A 22652-nucleotide genomic window follows, 5' to 3' on the forward strand; every position below is an offset into this window, starting at 1 on the left:
GCAGGTCAGGAACAGACAGGATTCGCAGGAGGAGAGCAATCAGAGCGTGACTACCACCAAGGAGTGTTGCAACGCAATGGACAAGTAGTTGAGATCCCTTTATATACCCTTAGACAGGAAGTAGAAAACAGGAAGTAGAAATACCACCATCTTGGATTGGGGAAAAGAAAACAATGGTGAATCAGTTATGTGCGTCTAACAATGCATGCTGGGCAGAGAGGAAGTGGTCAGCATGCTGGGAAGAAAAGGGGCAAGTATAAAGTGCACCATGTGTAAGGGTTCGGTTTCGTTCTCAGGATATCGGTAAGTGGTAGGCAGGTGATGTATAGGCAAGCAAGAAACGGTAAAGCGCATCATGCGCTGTAAGCGGCCATGCCGCGTCTGCCTTTATGGTAAAATTTATAATAAGGGAGGCGGCGGGTGCCGCGACCCTTAAACCGGCTCCTTGGAGCCTCCCTGGTTCTCGCCTGAGCCGCGGCATCCCCCGCGACCCAAGCGTCAACCGCGGTGTTTACCGCAACTCAAGCGCTTGCCGCGGCGCTCCCCGCGACCCGGGCGTCGGCCGCGGCGAGATTGACGTGCCGCTCCGCGGCAACCTGAGCCCGCGGCAAGCGCCGCAGCATAACAGACAGAGCAATAGAGGCTCACTTATTACTGCAAAATCCTTTATTGCAGAGTTATAGACACCCTCATTAACAATTCTGCTTATTATGAGTTCATGAAGGAGGTGACTAATATGATTATCTTGTTGTGAGTAACAGTTAAAGATGCTACATTTATCAACAGAGCCTCAGGTGTGCTGTACTGCTGAGCGTAGGTTTCATACACAGGTTAGTACTTGACCACTGAGTGGAGAAGAGGAGGAGGAGGAAGAATGTCCCTGCAGGGTATTGGTGCTGCTGCAATGAGCAATCTGTCCCTGGCATAGCAAGATGGTAGTGCTGGGCAGGGAAGCTAGCCTACGCCAGATGGTAGAAACTGCCTCTGGGAGAGAGTACGTTTAAAATTATCAGTGTGGGTATGACACCTTGAGTACTGAGGAACATAACAAAGTAGAGTCTGTCTGCTGAAAAGTGACACATTCTGCTATATATTAACTTCAAAGAGTAGGATGCTACTTGAAATGAATACAGTGTATACAGATTCTGACAAATGTTTGTGTCTCTTCTCTGTTCTGTATCTGCTGCCTAGCTCATGGATGAGGATTCATAAAGTTACTGTTTGGGCTGCTAAGATGGACAGTGTGTTGTGCATGGTACTTGGCTCAGTTATGCTTCTCTGGGCTCCTCCCTTGATGATATAGGTGGGGTCAAGGCATGGGGAACACCAAGCATGCAGTTTTTAAACTGATTCCATGCTGCACCAAGTGCACTGTGTTGCTGCCAAGCATGGCCTTAGATCTCTTGGTGGACTGAGGTGGTGCTAGTTCTCTTCTAGTTTTAGGGGGCAATCCTGGCCTTTCTGGCTGTGAGACGTCATGAGAACCTCCTTGACCAACAACATGGACAAAAATAAACTACACAGGTTTGCACTGAGCAATAATATAATTCAATATACAGTAGTGAACTAGGGCAGTGCAGTGATGTGGTCCGACTAGCCAAGGAAGAACAAAGTCTTGGAATGAAGCCCATTACATACCTATAGCTTTTTGTGTCCCAGACCACACCTAAAAATTAAATCAATACTGTATTGATAGAAACGATCCGTATTTGTGCAGACTTGCGCTAGGCAGCTAAAGGGACAGACACAAAGGAGGGATTGTGGAAACTATTCATAATAAATGCACTGAAAACACAACACAATCAGTAAGCTCAATTAAACGATGGATGCCCTGGAAATGGGGGTCAAAGACATAGTGGGTAGGTCTCAAAAGAGCCAAAGACCCTTCTGAAAGCCTCTTTATGGAGACTAAGATTACAAAGCTATAGAACACGAGTACCAATTCTCTAATGCCGCCTCCTCCTCTTCCTCCCACTGAAGCTAGGGGCACATCGCAAAGCAAACAGACTGGGTGTGTAGCATTCCACAACTCGCTGGCAAAGGCTATGTAGACTATTATAATAATATGGCTGCATATTACATAGGTAGTCATTTACTCACCATGAGACAACTGGGCTGGGTAACTGCTATGCTGTGCACATTGGGAATTGTTAATATTACTGGACATCCTCACCTTGTGGGTGGGTTATGATATGCCTTTTCTGTTTTGTTTCTGCTTATGAGAAAGCGCTAGGACCGAAGATTGAATTCTAAGCATTGCCTCTGCTTAGGCTGTTTCATGGTACCTATATGGGTGTCAAGGCCAAGTATTCTATTATGGTAGAAACCACCAAACCCTGTTAAGCATGGGAAAGCAAAAAGTGCAGAACATCAAAAAGACGAGCCTGAAAAGGATTTAAACCTGGAACCAAGCAAAAAACATGTCACAGTGCCCAGCATAAACAGAGCAGGGGTCCAGTTGTTAAGCAGCTAAGACACTATCTGCTACCTTTAGTGGGAGGATAAAAGTCTTTAACTTGTACCAGTAAATCTCCACACATGCTTACAGGGTATTTGAGAACTGTGGTGTGGAGTACCCGATGATTCTGATACAAAAGCAGATGTACTATGTCTCAGACAGGTAGAGAAGGCTGAATACTGAGTTCCAACAGATAGGCCAAACCCTCCTTCCCAAATCTAGGATGACGGGAATCAGCTTTGCATCAACCTCTAGCTCACAACCCTTGAGATAAAGGAGATAAAGGAAATTGCAGGGATTGTGTAAAGCACTGTGACCAGCTCAGTAGCGCAACATCCCTCAGAGAACCAGGTGGTCCAAAGTGGACTGCACTGAATAGCGGGCATTTTCTGCTTAGAACTGTGGCTAAAAGGTCGATGTAGGAAAGCCCTAGATGGGAGCAGATGGCACCCATTACATGATTGTGAGTGGGGATTGGCAGAACCTATGTCACTCAGTTATGTCAGTGACAGTGTAAGCACTGCTTTGTTTTAGTAAGTATTTACTGAAGGAACATATAAACTGCAAACAGTGATACTGCAGACTGCCAATCACCAATAATACTAAAGTCATTCTTTTGTGTAAGCATTGATTTGATCAGAAATTATGATGCAATTACAAACCATCATCAATGACATCACTGAAGCTGCAAAAAGTTGCTCTTTTCCACATCTGTTTGCGAAATAAAGAAATATTTCTACACCTTATGCTCAGACCTCTGGGCATTGTGGCATTTGCCCAGAGGCATGGACTTTCCTCTTCATACCCTCTTTGTAAGGGCATCTAATTGCTGAATGTACTGTTGCTGCCTTACATATGGATTTAAAGTAGTACTATTACCAGTGCTTTTAGTGGCAATGCCACCAGAGCTGACACTGAAATCATTTGGGTGACAATGAGCAGTTCAACAGAGGGAGGAATGGTTGAAAAGGCAGTAAAACTGGCAAAGGTGTTTTGAGGTTTTGGATAAAAACCATCTTATCGCTCGCAATAAAATGTCTTGGGTAACATAACATATGTAGATATTTATTGCTTTTTTCATTAAGCTCCCTTTCTCTATAGGTACCTCTTTCATGACACTTCTGGGTCCACTAGAACAGATGCAACCAAAAATCTTTTAAAAACCATGAAGTGTTCAAGTACAAGTATCATCTCAATGAAGGTGGGTACCAGTCTACGTATATGCATAGTCAAGGTTTGTATGCAAACATATCTCTCTCCAACGGTTTAACCGACTAAATGCTGCCATTTAAAGCAAGCTTAGTGTTATATCTACTTGAGAGCATCCTACCACTAAATCAAAAAAAACTTTATTTTATTGATGTTATGAATTGTCTGTGACAGCTACCAGATGCTAATATATCAAACAGATCATTTTCCTTTGATCCTTTATTGTTTAATCTGAATATTTGTAACAATAAATATTCAAGTGTTTTTTCAAATAGCAGATCAAATTATACCATAAAAATGAAGGGCTACCCTTTCACAAAGTCTTGTAACCAGAATCATGTATATGGTTTTTGGTTGCGCCGTTAACCTTAAAGTCAGATTGCCTAAATTACATTTTTTAAACTTTACTTGGTGCGTACAACGCTTCTGTGCTCTGCAGCATTTCTTTCTTCTTGATCAAGTTGAGCATGAAGGATATGTCTGCGTACTGTTGTGGTGCTTTAAAAAACATTTCCATGCTGTGAAATTCAAACGTAGGACAGACCTCCAGCTAGTTAAGAAATACCCTAGTCTGCTACCTTTCATACAGTGGATGTACATCAGCATAGTGACAAAAGCATGTAGTACACAATACTTTCCCCCTCAGGTCTAGATCTTACATGCATTTACAAATTACAAACATAGGACAAATTACTGATATTTCAATAGTTTGTACATATATAGCTTTGAAAATGAAATTGTAATAAAGTATTATTTACCTTCATTTCTGATGACTGCACAAGGAACTTCCTAAGAATCAAAGATGAACTGATTAGAAAACAGTAGCTGAAACATATTGAAATCATAATAAAAAAATAAGTGAAACTACATTTTCTCATTCATAAGATCCATTAACTAATTGTTAAAGGCCACTACATTTCAACAAATTAAGTGAAACAGCCCACATATTTAACACAGGAAATTCCATCCTGTGTGGCAACCCATTAATATATTTTCTCATTCCAGATCTTGTTAAAATACTATGCTTTGCTTAGAAGAAATGGGAGGTAAGAAAATGACACAGCAACTTACTGTCATTAAAGAAAGTACAAATAACCTCACACTTGCTTGCAATAATGTCTGCCAGTGAGGACACAATGGCAAGGAGCCACCATGAAACCCCAAGAACATCCAGATGAAGGGGTGCTCCTAATGCTAAGCTAAGGCTTTATGAAGCACTGACTGCAGGGAGCTGATTAGACTAGTGAGGTAGGTCAGAGTGCCATGACAGTAGCTGGCAGAACAACAGAACAAATTGGTATACATCAACAGAGGGGAAGGCTGTGGCAACGAAAGCCAAAGATGGCCTGCAATCCAAACCAGTCAGAGGTGCCTGTGGACTGTGCAGATGAGCTGTGGCAGTGAGAGGAAGTCCAGTCAGCCACACCGTCCCGAAACAAGAAGATTGAAGAAAACAGGCACAGGGCCCTATTTCTGTCCTGCAGCTCAGTAGGTCAGCGGAAGAAGTCAGGGGATACATATTTTAAAGTGGCATTGTGAAGTCTTTTAAAGACAGAATTACCTGGCATGATTACAATATTTTGAAGGACAATGTCAGCACCGTTATCAAACCTCTCAAAAAGCATCATAGACTGAAAAAACTGACCTTTTTTTCTGACGAGATGTAGAAAGGAAGGCACACTCCTGCGACTCAATTATGTCAGATTTGTCTTCACCAGATTTTGGCGCAATGGCTTAACACACTGTCACCAATACCTCGCAGTTATATGCTAAGTTCAATCCACTTGCAGTATAAGTTGGTAACATTGGAAAAAAGAAAGACCAAGCTAAACAAAGTGTATCTGCATTCTCACATCAAAATTGAGGAATTACACACAGACGTAAGCAAAGTGTGTGATAGAGTGGTAACAATTTTAAACCATAAAGGGACCACATATAGAAGGATGGAGCAGATGAAAAACTGCCAGAAAGCAAAAAACATTACGATTCTGGTATCCCAGATGAACAGGGAGTAATAACCTTCTGACCTTCATAAAATCAATGTTGTCTTCTTTCTTAGGTATCACTAATGAGCTTCTCCTTGTGGGGGGGGCATGGCAGTACTTCAGGCTTAATTAACAAAAAGACATCTCCCCCACAGAAATATCAGATGCCAATGACATGCTTGACAAGCAAGTTTTACAGGACGAAAATTTGCGAAACATTACATTGGAAGTGGAGAAGCAGACGGGTAAACTTCTACTGAGATACAGCCCAATACACTTAATTCCAATAGCACTATAGATAAGTGGTGGAGGTTGGAAAACTAGAATCAATGTGAAGAGATTTTACAGTGGCACAGACTGCTGCAAGGCTTCTTTTTCCACCAGAATTGTCACTAGTATTTATTGTAATTGGCACACACCAGAGGATGCAAGGAAACTTGTGCAATCCATGGGAAAGAGGGGGATCTATGTTTGCATAAGAAAGATTGTCTTGTGCTCATATCCATGCATATAAGAAGAATGTCAGACAGTTAAGAATTGTTGATTGGATCAGACGTTCACCAAGATGATCATAATGATACCAGAGAGATCAAGCTGAGCAACACAGAATCTTCAGATATCCAAAGACCCTTGGATTGACAGTGTGGGAGAAATCTGAGAATCCTGTACTTAAGCTGCCTAGAGCCAGCCCACACTCTAACCAAAGCATTGCAGATATATCTTCTATGTGTACTTGTGGTGATCCCCCACTCTCATTGAAACCAACAAAAGAGGTGGAGGAGGAGGTTTAAGGGTTCGCAATGCACCCTTCCATGAATATCTTAAACACAATAGACAGTAAAGCATGCCTGAACCAACTCTACAAAGCCTGATATTAAACTTTAGGATTTTCCTTCTGTAGGACATGGAACCAACAACCACAGCGGTGGCATACTATGTCTTTGGTTAATGTTATCAAGGGATATAACCATCTCCCCTGTTCGAGTGGTCTCTGAAAATGGCAGAGCTCTTCTTAAGAATCTTGATCAAGTTCATGAGGAGGATTTCTAAGCAATGTGGATGGGATCCAATTGCATAGCCAGTAGGCTTAAGAAGTCCAGCAACTTCTCCATAATTGCTGAGTCTCGTAATCAAATTATAACAAGGCATATCTTGTACTCTGACCTTCTTTTCTTGTGGAATTGTGCCCCACGCTTGTCTACGCTTCCCAAAGCTATTTCGCAATGAGGGATAAATAGCTCTTATATTTTCACAGGTAGCAAAAAAAGCCTAGAGAGGGCAAGCTCCACCATGCAAACGTACCCTATGGCACCTTCAGATGTGATGCCACTCGTGATCTGCAAGACGATGCCTGTTGGGCTCATGAGCCCTGACGTTGAGGGACACACTTTGTGGAAGACCTTTTGAAAGATTAACCATTGCCACAGCCTCAACCTCCAGACAGAGGTCATGGGACCCCCTTTGCTTATTGCAGTGCCACAAGTTGGTAGTGCTGTTTGCCAGCACCTGGATCAATCCGTCATTGATAGAGTAAGAAATGCCTTGATGGACTTGCGGATAGCACCCATCCACCTAGTCCAGATGACCGTCCCAACCTAGAATAGATGTATTTGTCACCACTCATACCCTCAGAGGAGAAGGATAGAATGGCATGACATGGCAGATTGGCATCAAACATCTACCACTAAAGGTCCTTGGCCGCCTTGTCAGAGACCCAAATCTTGTCCCTAAGACAGTCCCGATACTGGGTGGACTGCAGTGAAGATTCAAATCAGGGGTCCACATATGCAGGTCACTAAGAGGATGCACTCAACTAGGAGATCAAGCAGTCTCCGAACCATCAAGACTGAGATGGTAAAAACATTGGGATGATAGCTCGAATATCCTGTACTGTCTGCAGCAGCACGAATGCTCTCATGGTAAATGCATCCAGAATGGCCCTTATAAAGGGAAGTCTCTGAGAAGGTTAAATGTTGGACTTGGGTTCATTGATCGAAGATCCCAAAGCAGACAGTAGTAGCAGAATTGTGCGATGGTACTCCAAGACTACCCGAGGCAAGCCTGGCTTCAACAGGCAGTTTGTGAGGTACGGGATTATGTGTATCCATGACATGCTAAAATGGCTGCCACGTCCAGTAGCTCTGGTTTTGGTACCCCTACTGGCTCCAGTTAGCTAACAAAGGGGAAACTAAAGGGCCTAGCAGTCCAGCTCATCAAAAGGCAGGCCCATAAGTGAGGCTCTTACGTCCCCAGAAAATCTGGTGGCACACATGCAAGTGTGACGCCTAATAGTACTGGTGCTCATAGACTGGGCAACACAATCGTTGGTATATGCCGGACTGCAAAATATACCTTGCTGCATCCTGTCTATCCTGAGTTGTGTGCGCAAAGGAACTTCACAGGCGCTGAGGCAAAGCAGGCAAACTCTTACTTGCCATGTCCCAAAAGGCGTGGGTGTAACAAGCAAAGAGATAATAATTTAAGGATTGCAGCACAAGCCTAGCCATTAAAAGGACTATTTTAAACATAGTATCTATTACCTTTGATTCTCTCTCCAGTGAAGAAAAATAATTTAGATTCACTTTTCTCATAGAGGCCAGAACTACAAGGCTCTATGGAATATGATGTTGGTTAGTGAAGCTGAATAACTTGGGGCAGGAAAGGGGCGTGGCCAACAAGATGGCCGACTAGTTGCTCCTAATAGAGCCCCTGCCAGCCACAAGAGAAATCCTGGGGAATCTCCCCTCATCTGGACTGCTCTCACCTCGCAAATCTTGGGCATGGAAGAGATAAGAGGTGGCAGCCCAGCAGAACACAAGGGGCGACTGTAATGGTGCTGGAAAAGCCATTGTGCATCACAGGCCAAGTCATGGAGTTGTGGCCTGCTGAGTGCCGCTCCTGTGGGGGGGAGAAGTCAGCAGCCAAAGATTGGTGAGCTCGAAAGGAAGCTACAGGCAGCTGCAGAGCTGGGGTTTGTTGGCTGTGCTGGTCATCTCTGAAGTGTGGTGACCACAACAGGGAAACAGAAAAGTCGGGATGGAACAGAGTACTGTCCCTGCAACGGTCTCCTCTGGTGGCAGACTGGCCTGCAGACAAGCCTGCACAGAAGAATGTGGATGCTGGCCCTGGATTCTGGCAGTTACACTCAGGAGGGTGTGGAGGCAGTAGTTTAGTCGCAAAACATTGCACAGTGATCAGAGCAGAGGGATGGGTACGCAGGCCTGTGGCTTGTCCCAGGAGTCTGGAGGCGGACGCAGTATTCTGGAGCAGAGACGCCATCCACGGGGGACATATACAGATGATTGCCTACTGGTACCTTCATAGCAGCAAACAAAGACTGCCGGCACTGGTATAGCTGAACCAGGTATAAGTGGGGCCATTTTGCGCACGGGAGCTGATGAGTGAATTTGCTGCTTACAGGCAGAGACTGTGAAGGGAGGGCTGTTGGAGTCCCTGGTAAAGAGACTGTGGGTGAGTGACCAGGAGGACCTGCAGATGAAGGATGAAGGGTGGCCCTCACACATCTTGCGACCCTCCACTCTGATCCCCCATAGAGGTCCTGACCTCTGAATAAATGAACATCACCTCAGGAGGTGGCCAACAAAGCAGTGCTGAAAAGGGCTGGACAGGGACTAGCATGACTGCCCCTGACCACACAGCTGGGAGGCATCCATGCCATTATCTGAGAAAAACAAGAGGTGGCTGGTTGTGCGGTGGGAGTTTGTGCACGACCCCCCTGCGTTAGAGCAGTTAGGTGGAGAAATTTTAATGACTCCCCCTGAGGTACAACTTACACCAGCAGGACCGCACCAGAAAGTGACAACTGGGCCTCTAAGGACTACATGGAGTGGTGTACGCCACATGATCAGTGGGCTGGGTATACCCTCTGGTGCTCAACCACAGACTAAAGAATTGATTGGAGCCCCAGGGAGGGTGTGTGGATCCAGTTATGGGCAAGCGTTCTGCCGACAACAAAGAGATGTTAAGCAACCCTTGACAATCAAGGTGAAGGATAAGGTGGAAAAGCCACCACAGACCAATAAGATAGTCAACTACACCCATGCTGTGCCGACAGCAGACAAAACTGGAGAAAGGCTAGCAAAAGACACGACAGACCATACTGGAGAGCAGAATACAGGACGTGTCCCTGTCAGACTTGATGAAGGCCATCAAATGCTCCTGAACAGTTGGCCACTGAGATTGACTCGATTGCCATCCATGTTAACCTTCTGATGGTGGATCTTAGGAGAGTAGCAAAAAGGATGGCAGCAGCGGAGGAGAATATAGGAGAACTATAGGGGGATGTCGCCACCCTGAAGGTAACTGTGTCCTCATTGCAAAAGCTGTTGCTATGACTGGAAAAGAGAATAGGAGAGAGGTCTAGCAGGAACAACCTTCATTTTGGAGAATTTCAAGAGAAGGCGGACGTGCAGTCAACAGAATCATTCCTGAAGGAATGGATTACAACTACCATGCTACCTCCGGAGCTGTCCAAATTTCTCACGATTGAAAGGGTTCACCGGGCCCGGGTGCCTCCGCTGCGTCCTGGGGGCACCGCTGCATGCAATCATCGCCTGCCTATTTAATTACAAGAACCTGAATGCCATCCTGCTACATGCACGCTACAAGGGACCCGAAATTTGGGGGACAGCCAATGTCAATCCTCCCTCACTACACCCAAAGGATACAAAACCAACTAGAACATATCAGGAAGTCCGACTGAGGGACCTTAATCTGAGATACAGCCTCATGTTTCCGGCGAAATTAAGAGTAGTGCATGATGGTAAAGTGTTCTTTTACTTCAGCGCAGAGAAAGCAAGTGACTGGGTGGACATGCTGGTTGGAGGACCGCATCAGGGATCTTCACGTAAGAGCACGACAACCCAAGGCATGTTGAGACACCCAGCCAGACTGCAAAAGCGGAACAGACGTGATAAAGACTCTGATGCATCAGGCCAGACAGGATGCATTGTGATATGCCCAGATGGCCCCATCATGAACAGTGCTGTAGTGCCAGAATCCCAGGACGCATTTCAGGAGCAGCAGAGTAATCCTGGATTAGGCCCTGACACCCCAGATGGGGAGGCTGACCTAAAGAAAGACCAGCATAACATGAGTAAAGAAGCAGCACTATGGAAATGAAATATACCGAGTGCCGCTGAGGTGCTGGGAGGGGCTGCAGACAGATCTGGCTGCCACCAAGACTGATGAGATGAAGACTTTTACACAGTGGAGGGTGATGGACCCTATTTTTTAGATGTAGAGGTAGAGTGTTCGATAAAAAGCATTAATTATCTGTATATTATATATTACATATTGGGCTGGCGGGATCAGTAGGGATTAAGGGGAACAGGCATTGAGGGGACTGCATGAGTGCTACAGTCTCGCAGCACCCACAGTATAACCTTCTCTAGCGAAGCATAGAGTTTTTAAGTTGAGACTTGGTTTGATTAAACTCTAACTAATGGGAATGGGGAGGGACATGCAAGCTCACGTCCTGCCTCCTATAGGGCACAGCAAGTTGGCTTCACTGCTCAAAGGGTGGGGGTGCTGGGACAGATTATGTTTTGGGAGTTTCACAGTTTTGGGGGAAGCAAGCCCTGTGATTCTGATGTATGCATATGTGCCTGGTGGTCTGCTCTGAGTGGGAATCTGACACGGACAGATAATGACAGATGCTGCATTTAAATTTATGACATGGACTTGGTGTAGCTGAAGAAACAACGCAGAGTGCATGCCTACCTGAAACAATATTATGTGTCAGTTGCATTCCTACAAGAGACACATGTGGGGGGCTGCATATCTAGTCTCCGGAAGAGGTGGAGAGGGCAATTGTATCCAACTTCCTACTCCGGATATGCATGGGGTGCGCTGATATGAGTGGCTAGGGGGCGGCCCTTCCAGCACAGAGGGCATATTCTCGATTCAGAGGGGTGATATGCAGTCTTGTTTGATAATTTAGATGGGCAGGAGTTGTGCCTGATGAGTGTCTATGCTCCTAATAATAATCGTGGAAAATGTTAAGGTGGGGTGACGGTGGCAGCCATGGCATAGCTGGAGGCAGACATTGTTTCAGCGGAGTACTGCAACTATGTCATTAATTGGGAGCTTGACTATGAGCCACAAAGGAGACACACAAACTGCACATGACGGTACAGTTAGTAGACCTAATACAAGGCCTAAATTTGACGGGCCCCTGGAGGGAAAGACACTCACATTCTAAAGTGTACGCCTCCTGTTCTACACTTGCGACAGTGACATATAGCCGACCAGATTATTGTTTTGTATCAGTCAGACTGGCCCAGAAGGTAAAAGATATTTCCTATCTCTCACGCTACCTCTCAGACCATTTCCCACTATTGATGAGTTTGGGGATGGGGCGTAACCGGCCAGTGGTTCCACTTTGATGTCTTCAAGCAGAGGCACTAACGGACCCTCCATTTGATGCTACAGTAAGAGAAGAACTCACCCACTATTTTAATGAGAACTGGGGACGTTTCGGACATAGGGCCCACAATTGGGACAGAATGAAAGTGGTACTGAGAGCGGGTCTGCCTTAAAATCTCGTACAGTGTCAGGAGATAAATGAAATGTGACACAGGCTGCCCGGAAACACACAAGTGTACTGGAGAGGGAGCTTGCCACCCAGCTGCAGAAGGTCAGGGAATGGCAGTAAATCTGTAAAGCCCTTTCAGGTGACTGTCCCAGGCTTGAGAAACACACTTACACTGCACATCGTCAAAGGTTACACAGGGGGGGGAACAAAACGGGGGCGATGCTAGCATGCTTAGTTAAGCAACAAGAGATCCGTGACCCGGTAGTGGTGCTAAAGAACTAAAATAAGACCTTAGTTAACACAGCTTGCTATTAAATGAGGTATTCTGGGCCCATCTGGGCAAGATATGGGCGGAACATAGGGAGGAAAAAAGAAATCATAGAGCTGCCTTTTTGGCAGAGACTGAACTTCCTAGGCTAATGGATGAGGGTTGTGCCTCCATGGATGAGCCTGTTACTTGCAAGGAACTCCAGGCTGCTTTGTGATGGCTAAAAACCAAGAAAACATTGGGAGGCGATGGTCTCCTTGGTGAATTCTTGCAAAACTATGCGGACACAAACTGCTGATAAATTACTGGAGGTATATCAAGGGGCCCTTCAGAGGGGGAGTTTACCCGATACCACGCGTGAGGCCCTGATAGTTTTAGTGCCAATACTTTAGAACCCGGTAGAGGCCTCATTCTGTAGACCATTTTGATTTTTAAACGCAGATGTAAAAATACTTAGTGGTGTAAACTGGCGGCACGGTTGCTCCCACACTTATCGACACTAATACACACGGTCAGTGAGAATTTATAGCACAAAGAAGCACCATGTACAATCTTAGATGTTTGTCACATGTCTACCATGCACCACATTTGAGGGAGGGGCGTGAACCCTAGCATTCCTAGGTATCGAACAGGCGTTTGACTCTGTAAATTGAGAATACCTCTGGCTAGTGCTGGAGAAAGTAGACCTCGGCCCACAATATATAGCATGTGTCAAATTATTATACACACACCCCGGAGCACGGGTACGTACATGCAGTATAGTGCCTAACAGGTACCAACTGCATAGGGGCAACCAAGCAGGGGTGTCCTGTATCACCCTTCTTATTTGCATTGGCCAAAAGCCCCTGGTGGAGCCTTAACATCGGACGTCGGAATGACTGCTGCACCATCTCCCTCAAAGACACCTAGAAACCCTTCACCTGCAGGAACTGCAACTTCAGCACCGGCCTCAACAAGCTGAAAGTATTCGACACAAACAGAAATACCAACACCCTCCATAAACCCATCAACTGCCTCCTCCTGAACATTCGCTCCCTCCACAAACACGCCACCGAACTCTGGGACTTGATCGACACCACCCGGCCGGACATCGCCTTCCTCACCAAGACCTGGACCAAACCCACCTCGGACCTGACATCGCCATCTCCATTCCCGATGAATCCAGCATCCTAAGGAGGGACCGGCCCTCCTGCATGGGCGGAGGACTCGCCATCGTACAAAAGTCCTCACTATGTGTCAAAGCCATCCCACAAGAACAGTGCACCCCAATGGAACATCTTCATTTTCTGATCCACTCCAACCACAACTCTTCCATCCAAGGCACCCTGATGTACAGGCCACCCAGCCCCAGCACAGCATTCATACACAACACTGTAGACATCACTACCCCCCAGGCCCTGGCGTCAGACGACTACCTCCTCTTCGGCTACCTCAGTTTCCACCGCGAGGACCGTGCCGACCCAAACACCACCACTCTACTCGACAACCCCACCACCCCCAGGACCCCCACAGGAAATGGAATGAAATCACCAATGAGCAACTCACCTCAACCCTTGCCAAATCCCTCCCTCCGATGACGCCAAAACAGCAGCGCAAAATCTCAATGCATGGATCACAGAATGCGCCTTCACTCTAGCTCCCCTCCAGCTGACATCGACCAGACGCGTACCTTAGAAGGCCAGCTGGTTCACCACCTAACTACAAGAATCAAAGCGCACCCACAGACGCTTAGAGAAAAAATAGAGGAACAGTCAAACCAGCGAAGACCTCTCCTCCTTCAGAGCCACAACCACCACCCACTGCTGAAACATCAAGAACGCTAGAAAGGACACAATCTGGGATCGAATTAACTCCTCCACACACAACATTTAGAAACTGTACTCAGTCAGTAACGAGTTCACAAATCCCCCCTCCAAAGCCACCAGCATCCCCTGTCACAGGACCTCTGTGCCAAACTCACCACCTTTTTCCACTGCTAGATACAGGACATCTACGACCTGGTAGCAGAACCTGCAACCGACCCACCCCACCGAAACCCACCCAGACCATGTACAGGCGGTCCACGCTCACCACGGAGGAAACAGTAAACATCATTAACAGCACCCACTCCGGAGCCCCCACCAACCCCTGCCCACACCACATATACATCAGAGCCAGCAGATCCATTGCTCCGAGCTCCGAAACACAATGGAACTGCTCTATCGGCACAGGCACCTTCCCAGAGGACAGGAAATACGGGAAAATACGCCCAATCAGAACTAAATAATTTTCGGCCCATCTTGCTGCTACCCTGCCCCAACAAGGTACTGGAGAAAGCAATCAACGCACAACTACATTTCATCGAGACCAACAACTCCCTGGACAGCTCCCAGTCCAGATTCCGCAGCAACCACAGCATAGAGAAAGCCCTTCTAGCAGCCACCTATTACATCCAGTCACTCCTAGACCGTGGCCACACCGCAGCGCTCATACTCCTCGACCTCTCAGGAGCCTTCAACACGATCTCCCACAGAACTCTACGCATCAGACTCCAAGACATAAGAACCCACAGGAGAGCCCTGGAATGGATCCACTCCTTCCTCTCCGGAAGGACTCGGAGGGTCAGACTCCCATCCTACACATCCAGACCCACAGGAGTTAATTGCGGAGTTCCCCCAAGGATCCTCACTGAGTCCCACACTGTTCAACATATACATGGCCCCTCTTGTATCTATCGTCAGAAGCCATGGAATGAACATCGTGTCATATGCCGATGACACACAACTCATCAGTTCCCTCACCAAAGACCCAGACACGGGCAAAAGGAACTTCCACTCAGGAATGGAAGCCGTCGCCACCTGGGTGGAAGAAATCTGCCTCAAGCTTGAGCCCAACAAGACAGAGCTCATCATCTTCGGAAACACCACCTCAGCATGGGATGACTCCTGGTGGCCCACATCCCTCAGTGCCACTCTGCCCCAACTGAGCACGCCTGCAACCTAGGCATCATCCTCGTCTCATCCCTATCCATGACCCGCCAGGAAAATTCAGTCACCGCCTCCTGGTGGCACACACTCTGCAAACTTTGCAAAATCTTCAGCTGGATCCCAGCAGACTGCTGCAGGACAGTCACCCAGGCTTTAGTTACAAGCAAGCTTGACTACGGCAACGACCTCTACGCGGGAACCTCGACGAGAAATATCAGGGAAACTACAACTCATCCAGAACACCGCCGCCGACAGACTCATCCTGGACCTCTCACACTGAGAACATATCTCCTAACACCTGAGGACCATCCACTTGCTCCCAGTCGAGAAACAAATCACCTTCAAGATACTCACCCACATGTACAAGGCCATACACAAAGCAGGACCAGGCTTCCTGAACCACCACATCATTTCCTTCCACACCCCCGCCAGATCCCTCTGCTCTGCCCAGCTGGCCCTGGTCACCATCCCATGCATTTGGAAAACCACCGCCGTAGGACGATGCTTCACCTTCATCGCTGCAAAGAGCTGGAACAACCTCCCCCTGCACCTCAGACAAAGCTCATCGCTCACCATCTTCAAAGAAACTCAAGATGTGGCTCTTCGAATGAGGTATCCCCTTCCATCCTGCGCCTTGAGACCCGCACAGGTGAGTAGCCACGCTTTACAAAAACTGATTGAATGATTGAGGTATGAGACCGCATGGTCAAAAAAGTATTGAGACAAGGGCTATGCCGATATGGGAACTAAAGCCATTCGCAAAAATGGCTGATGTAATGTCAGTACAGAAATTGAAAGATGAAGCAGTGAAATTCTTGGAGATTTATATCTCTGAGGCCAGTTTATTACACTGGAAGATACAACAAAGTCCTTCATGGTGGGTGCGGGAAAATATTGCAGGACGCAAATATATCTGCAACGACACGGGAGATATGGCCTTACTTCCAAGAGGAGCCACGGACCACACAAACACTGACAACACTCTATGCAATGGTAAGAGACCGTAGACTGATATCGTACATATACTGTGGGTTAAGGGATGATTTACCAAAGATAACCCCTAGAGTGCACGCGAAATGGGAGGCTCTGGAAGAAACTCTATTCCCTCGAGACAGGGATAAAGTCCATGCAGGGATGTGGACGGTGAGCTCTAACATAATTATACACATCAGACGTATCTCTCACCCAAGATTTTACATAACAGTTACACCACCAGGGCAGTCCAATGTGCTCGCTGAGAGACTCCCACAGCAGATTTTTTACACGTGTGTGGCAGTGTCCATCATTAACACCGTTTTGGAGGGACAGAGTAGCGAACCTAAACAGGGCCACTGGATGAGAGATACTGCTCACTCCGTGGGCAGTACTGCTGAGTCTCATTCCGGCACCAGCAAAGAAGAAACTTAGCCATAAATTTATTTTACTAGACCTACTACTTGCGAAGCGACGAGTTGCTAAAAAGTGGTTGGACACACTGCCTCCCAGATATGCAGACTGGTTCCAGGATATGCCAGAATGGGCAGTGACGGAAGAAGTCAGGATGAAATGTGTGGAGGGATGAGAAACGGGAGGATGATTTGGCTGCATGGGCACTGATGCTGACTGAGCTGCATGAAATGACAAATACAAATGCGGGAACAGGAGGGGGGGGGGAGGGGCATGCTTGACCAGTAGCACAGTAGAAGACCGGAGGGAGGAAGGAGAGGGGAAATTACCATCTTAGAATCTCAGTTATGCCGCGATTCACATCAAGAAGAGGCAGGGAAGGCACCATGGAGGAATAGCTCAGAGGGCAGGCAGACCCAGGGGCTATTGGCAAACTAGGAGATTAATATAATTGAAAAAGTGTTGCAGAAGAATATTAGCAGGACAGGGGGGGTGGGGGATTGGGGAACTGTTGCCAGGCAATGTACTATTGCATTTTGGTGCCAATACTGCAATACTGGATTCATGGAAGTGTTTAAATACTGCAAAAATCAATAAATAATGTTTTTTTTTAAACTTGGGGCAAGTATTTGCAACCTAGCGCCTCACTGATAGCGGGTCAAGAAGGCTTGGACCAGGCTGCCATAAGGGTCTCAGTCAATGCTTCACTGAATGGCAATAAGGGCTCTGAAGTAGCATGCCTGAGCTGCAAAATTTCTGTGAGAAGGTTGGCCGTAGTCTCCAAAGTAGAAAGCTGCAAATTTAGCACTTTTGTAGTTCTGCAGTCAACAACTTCAAAAGAACCACTCTGTTCTACAGGAGACACTAACAGAGAATAAAATTTCATCCTAGGTGGCGTATCAAAGCCACTGCTAATTGTAAGTAAAGCATAAGCCAGTATCAACCTAATGTAGAGGCAGCAAATAGTCTGCCTCCTCATCACTTAATTTCCTTTGTTATGAGGAACCTTTTCAAAACCCTGATAAGCATCTTAATCAGAGCCGAACAGGGCTTCCATCCCGATATATTACCTCAAAGGCAAAGGGACAGGAAAAATGTCTCCCTTATACTGAAGTGAAGCTACAGTGTACTCAGAGTAGGAGTGGAATCCAATACCAGCACCTCTGGAGCCAGGGGTGCCACTGACCAAGAAATAACCAGTGGGGCCTGCAACAAAGGAATCAAGGCGGATCATGGCATTGGCAGTGCAGCACCCTTTGGTGGTACAAGGTAGTTGGTGTCTAAGGAGGGCTCACCAACCGAAGTCCAACTGGAGGACCAGGTGGATCTATGGGGCGGAAAAGGACACTAGGGGGATGTAGAATCATCCTGATGAGCTCTAGTCTGCAACTAGAAGACAAATACTTGTAGCAGGTGTGTTTAGCAGGGAAAGAGCCCCATCTGCAATTTTGGGGTTTTCTCTTTAAGTAATGCCTCGACTTCATCATGGATTTATCTAAAACTTGTGAAGTGAGGTCAGGAGCAGCTTTGCTGCTTAGATGGAGAACAAAATATGATCGGTGATAGAGGTTAGCTTTTCACCCCCTGACGGTCTTCAGTGAGCACCTGTCACAAGACAGAGTCATGTTTGGTGCTGAAGCACCAAAAAAAGACATCATTTAGGGCCATGACAGGTGTCTGCTTGAAAGAAGCATAGCACAGTTTATATCCATTTTGGGAAAGACAGCTCCGTACGAAGTCAAACAGTAGTGGTTAGAAAACTCTAAAGAGCTAAAAAAAAAATCGAAGTGGCTAAGCTTTTGATACACCCTCGAAAGGCACAGAAGAAAGGAACTGATGTCAGCGCACAAGGTTGGCACCAAAATACATCTCCATGTCACCATATCAGAAGGTAGAACAATGTTGCAATGGAGGTCACTTGTGCTGCCTGCTGGCAGACAAAACATAGCTATCAAGTTTTCATATTGCTTACGTGTGACATTTCCATTGTCTATGTGTACTTATCAGTGACATTCTTCTGTCAAATGTGTGACACTGAGTGACATTTTCTTGTGAGTAAAGCCAAACAATCAGTCCATATAAAGAGATAAATATCAGAAATTAGCCTCTTCACAGTTACGAGAATCTCTAAAGAGGTCTTTAAGCTGCTGAAACAACTCTTGGAATAGAAGGACACTAAATGCGTACCTGAGAAAAGTTGCAACCCTAGTTCCCCCACACGAGTAATGTTTTGTTTGTCTTAAGGCGACACATAGCATGATACCATTCTTGGTACCAACAGACAGGGCAATGAGTGAAGCATGCTACCAATCTCTTAGAACTACAATGCCTGCATTGTAAGATATTTGAGTGAACGGAGAGAGGTGCAGGCTGCTCAAGCCAGGTTCAAGTGATGGGCAAGCCACAAAATAAATAAAGTGAAAGTGCAGAGCCTATGTCTGTGGCAGCCTTTAGAACCCTAAGAACCAGTCTGGACTCTCTTTCACCTCTCATGCTTTGCACTTTACAGATTACTGAGCACTGAGGCTTCGAAAGCTAAACATATGCATTAGCTCTACACAGATATCACAAATAAAGCGCTTGATTTCAGATTGACACAAATATGTGCCCCCGGGCCTGGCCACCCACGCGAGGCTCCTGGCCCTCAGATTAATCTAGTGCCAGTCACTATGCGGTGGTATTTTACATTTCCCCCAGCAATTTTGAACTCACTGACCTCTGTAAGCAAAGTGCTCACAAACTACTGATTAGTGAGTCCTCCAACCAGCCTCACTGCACTGTACGTCACTGTTGTTCTCTTCAGGCTTGGTTATTATACAAAGGTAGCAAGCAAGCACCCTCGCTGCCCTCCTATGCCCCTAAGAGTATGATCTTCTCCTGAGTAAAGGTTCACTTTCAGTAAGACTCCCAAGATTGTTGGACTCACTGACCTGTGCTGCTTACAGCAGTCCTCCTGGGTCAGCCTTTCTATGCAAAGCACTAATGGATCTCTTCGCCTGTGATGCTCGGGTAGGGTAAACCAGGGGTCATGATGTGTAAGATGAGGACATTGTTGATTGCTCACAGCTCACTTCCTCACTGCTCCAAACTACTTCAGCATGAGCAGCACTGCAATGGTTGTTTTCAAAATCAGCTTACTGGGGAAAGGCAGGTCCAGTAATAGCCAGCCTTGAGGGAAGCTGGTATTATCAACTTTGATGACTGCATGACGATCAGCCACCACCCCGAGAAGAGGACAGAAGCCTTAGCACCTGAGAAACTGCTGATCGGCTCACACTCAAGGTGAGGCACAGCAGTAGGTAAAAAAAAAAAAAAAAAGACAGGCAGCGACCAAATCAGAAAGTGCCGGTACAGGACAGAGAAGGACACCAGACTCATGCAAGTGAGAAAGATTGTTTATGTTATTGTAGGATCCATGTTGGATGAGTGAGTACTGGGCTGGTGGCCACAGTTTCAGACATTTAAGTAAATAATTCAAGCTAGGCCCTTGACGACTTTTACCACATCAAGGATTCACTTATCGACCTGAGTCCATCTCAATAATTGAAGCTTTAGGCAGCAAAGCAATGAAGGGAGCTGGGCTCCTGCTGCTGGGTGAAGTTTAACTTTGTGTTAGGAGGGTTTCCAAATGTTATATCGGGCAATTTCCCCCCCCAACATGGGTGTCTCTGGCCCATTTTAATTCCCAACCCTTATCTGCCAAATGCCTCCATTGAAGCAGATACTATTATTGCTGCACTCGGGACAAACAAGTAAGAGGCTTCGGGTTTGTGAATCCAGGGCAGCAAGAGACACCACAGGTGTTTAACTGCTGAAACTGACATACTGAGCATGAACCACCGAGAGACCATCCCCGTCCTAGCTGAGCCATTGCAACTAAAAAGGTTGTGGTGAATGACAGGCTCTTTGCCTCTTAAATAAATATACCCCACAGTGTCATGCACATACAAAGGAGCTTCTAGAGTGCATGACTAATACTTTTTAGTGCAGTCATGTGGACACCTGCACTAAAATGTGCTAGTTTAACCCTTGATGCATTATACTTAGCAGGGCTGGCCCAAGCTGTTACTAAAGTTTCTGGATCCAGTCCGGGAAGATTCACATAAGGAATCTGTGGAAAGAAGTACCTATCAGTATTGGAACTACTGCTTTGTTTCATAATTCAAATCCACTTCAGAGCTAGACTGCTCAAGCAACAACTTTTTTTAGTAAGTGATAACTTGAACTTGATGAATAAACCTACATAATTGACAGTTGCCAATAGACATTTCTAGACCAGGGGTGAGCTGCTACTAAGAATATGAGCTTTTAAGTAGGTTCATGAAACAACTCCTTTAATCTGTAGTTTCTCATGGCCACAAAGAGAATAACAATGATACGGGTCTTCATGTTCCACTTTAATAGCAGGGACAGAAATAAATTGAGTCGGTTTCACAGGCTGTTCTAAAGAGTCATCAGATTAACATTATGAAGAAAATTACATTTCATGTGCTCCAATAGGTCTCAGATGAGCGTTGTAAGGGAACCTACATGCCAGGTAAATGAGCTGTAAGGCTATATGTTAATCCAAATTTTGTATTCTGTACCTACTTCAGAAAGAATGACAAAGAAAGTGGATATCAACACCAGCAAGTGACAATGGCATATACCACTGTACCACAGTAGCAAAGATGAGATTTGACTAGATACTAATAAACATCAAAGAAAGGTTGCTAGGGGTCAGTTGTGCCCTTAAACACAACGTATATTCTTATCCATAACCATAAATACTACATTCACGCGCAAACGTAAGCAGAGTTTTGATTGAATATCATTGCCCTGCCACAAGACAATTGGAAGCTTGATAGTTCCTGCAAGGCAGCAGAGTCTGACAGATTGCCCTGGCATGGAGAAACTTCAAAATGGGAGCTGCCACAAAATAAGCTGCTGCGGTACGCTTCACAAACATTCCTGCAGTTTGTCAGACGTTGATGCAAGCAGGCATTGAGATACTGGTGACCCAGAGGGGTCTGGTGTCTTTTACAGAGTGAACTCCCTTGTGTTCAATGGCCTCGAGTGGAAGAGTGGGCGCGCCATGAGAGATGAGAAGGATCAAGCAGAGGTGACCCACCCTTATTGTCAACACAACGAAAGGCCAAAAAACTAAAGGCACAGGGAGCGACAAGCAGAATCTCCTAGGCAGTGGGCAGCGAGGCGAGCCTGAAGTGAGAAGGTAGAACAGAAGGGAGTGGCAAGAACACTGCAAGTCGTAGCAGACACTCACAGGGACTTGCTAGGCCTGTTAGTGAACTAACTTGGGGATAGTTTTTATAACAGTCGGGCAGGGGCCACAGATTTCTGGACTGTCAACTCTACCCGGAGATCCATAAAAACAGCAAAACTGGAAAGTGATACCCTCATGGGGCGAACAGTGACTACACAATTAGAATGGACAGATCTCATCGAACTGCCCCTACTAGCTCAAAGAGGCACAGCGCGCCAGATGTCTCTCAATGGAGCACAACTTGCTTTCTACCAAGCCCTCTCATCGGTGTACCTTTTGAAAGAAGCAAATTCAGTCTGATGGTCGAGGCTCTGACAGATCAAATACAGATGAGGGTAATTCCTTTAGGATCATATTCAATTGGGAAGTAAAGGAAAGGCAAATCACTTCCCATTACGAGGGATGTTCACTTCTAAACATCAAAGATGACAGATTCAGAACTCAAAAGCACACAATCATGAGATCCTCTACAGCAAAAAACATCCTGGCACAGAGTGACACACATTGTATAAACACGGTTTTGCCTCATGCTCGGAAAATGTCTAAAAGTATCAAAAGATC

General features: G+C 46.2%; 1 protein-coding gene across 1 annotated transcript in view; it reads right to left on the reverse strand.

Annotated features, from left to right (window-relative positions):
• NFX1 (nuclear transcription factor, X-box binding 1) overlaps positions 1 to 22652 on the reverse strand; it is a 1141187-nt gene that overhangs the window by 540120 nt on the left and 578415 nt on the right. The window contains exon 11 of the mRNA XM_069219549.1: positions 4426 to 4456. Within this exon, the coding sequence (XP_069075650.1) occupies positions 4426 to 4456 (31 nt within the window). The remainder of the gene's footprint in view (positions 1 to 4425; positions 4457 to 22652) is intronic.

Source organism: Pleurodeles waltl, chromosome 2_2 (assembly GCF_031143425.1).
Source record: "Pleurodeles waltl isolate 20211129_DDA chromosome 2_2, aPleWal1.hap1.20221129, whole genome shotgun sequence".
Classification (NCBI taxonomy): domain Eukaryota; kingdom Metazoa; phylum Chordata; class Amphibia; order Caudata; family Salamandridae; genus Pleurodeles; species Pleurodeles waltl.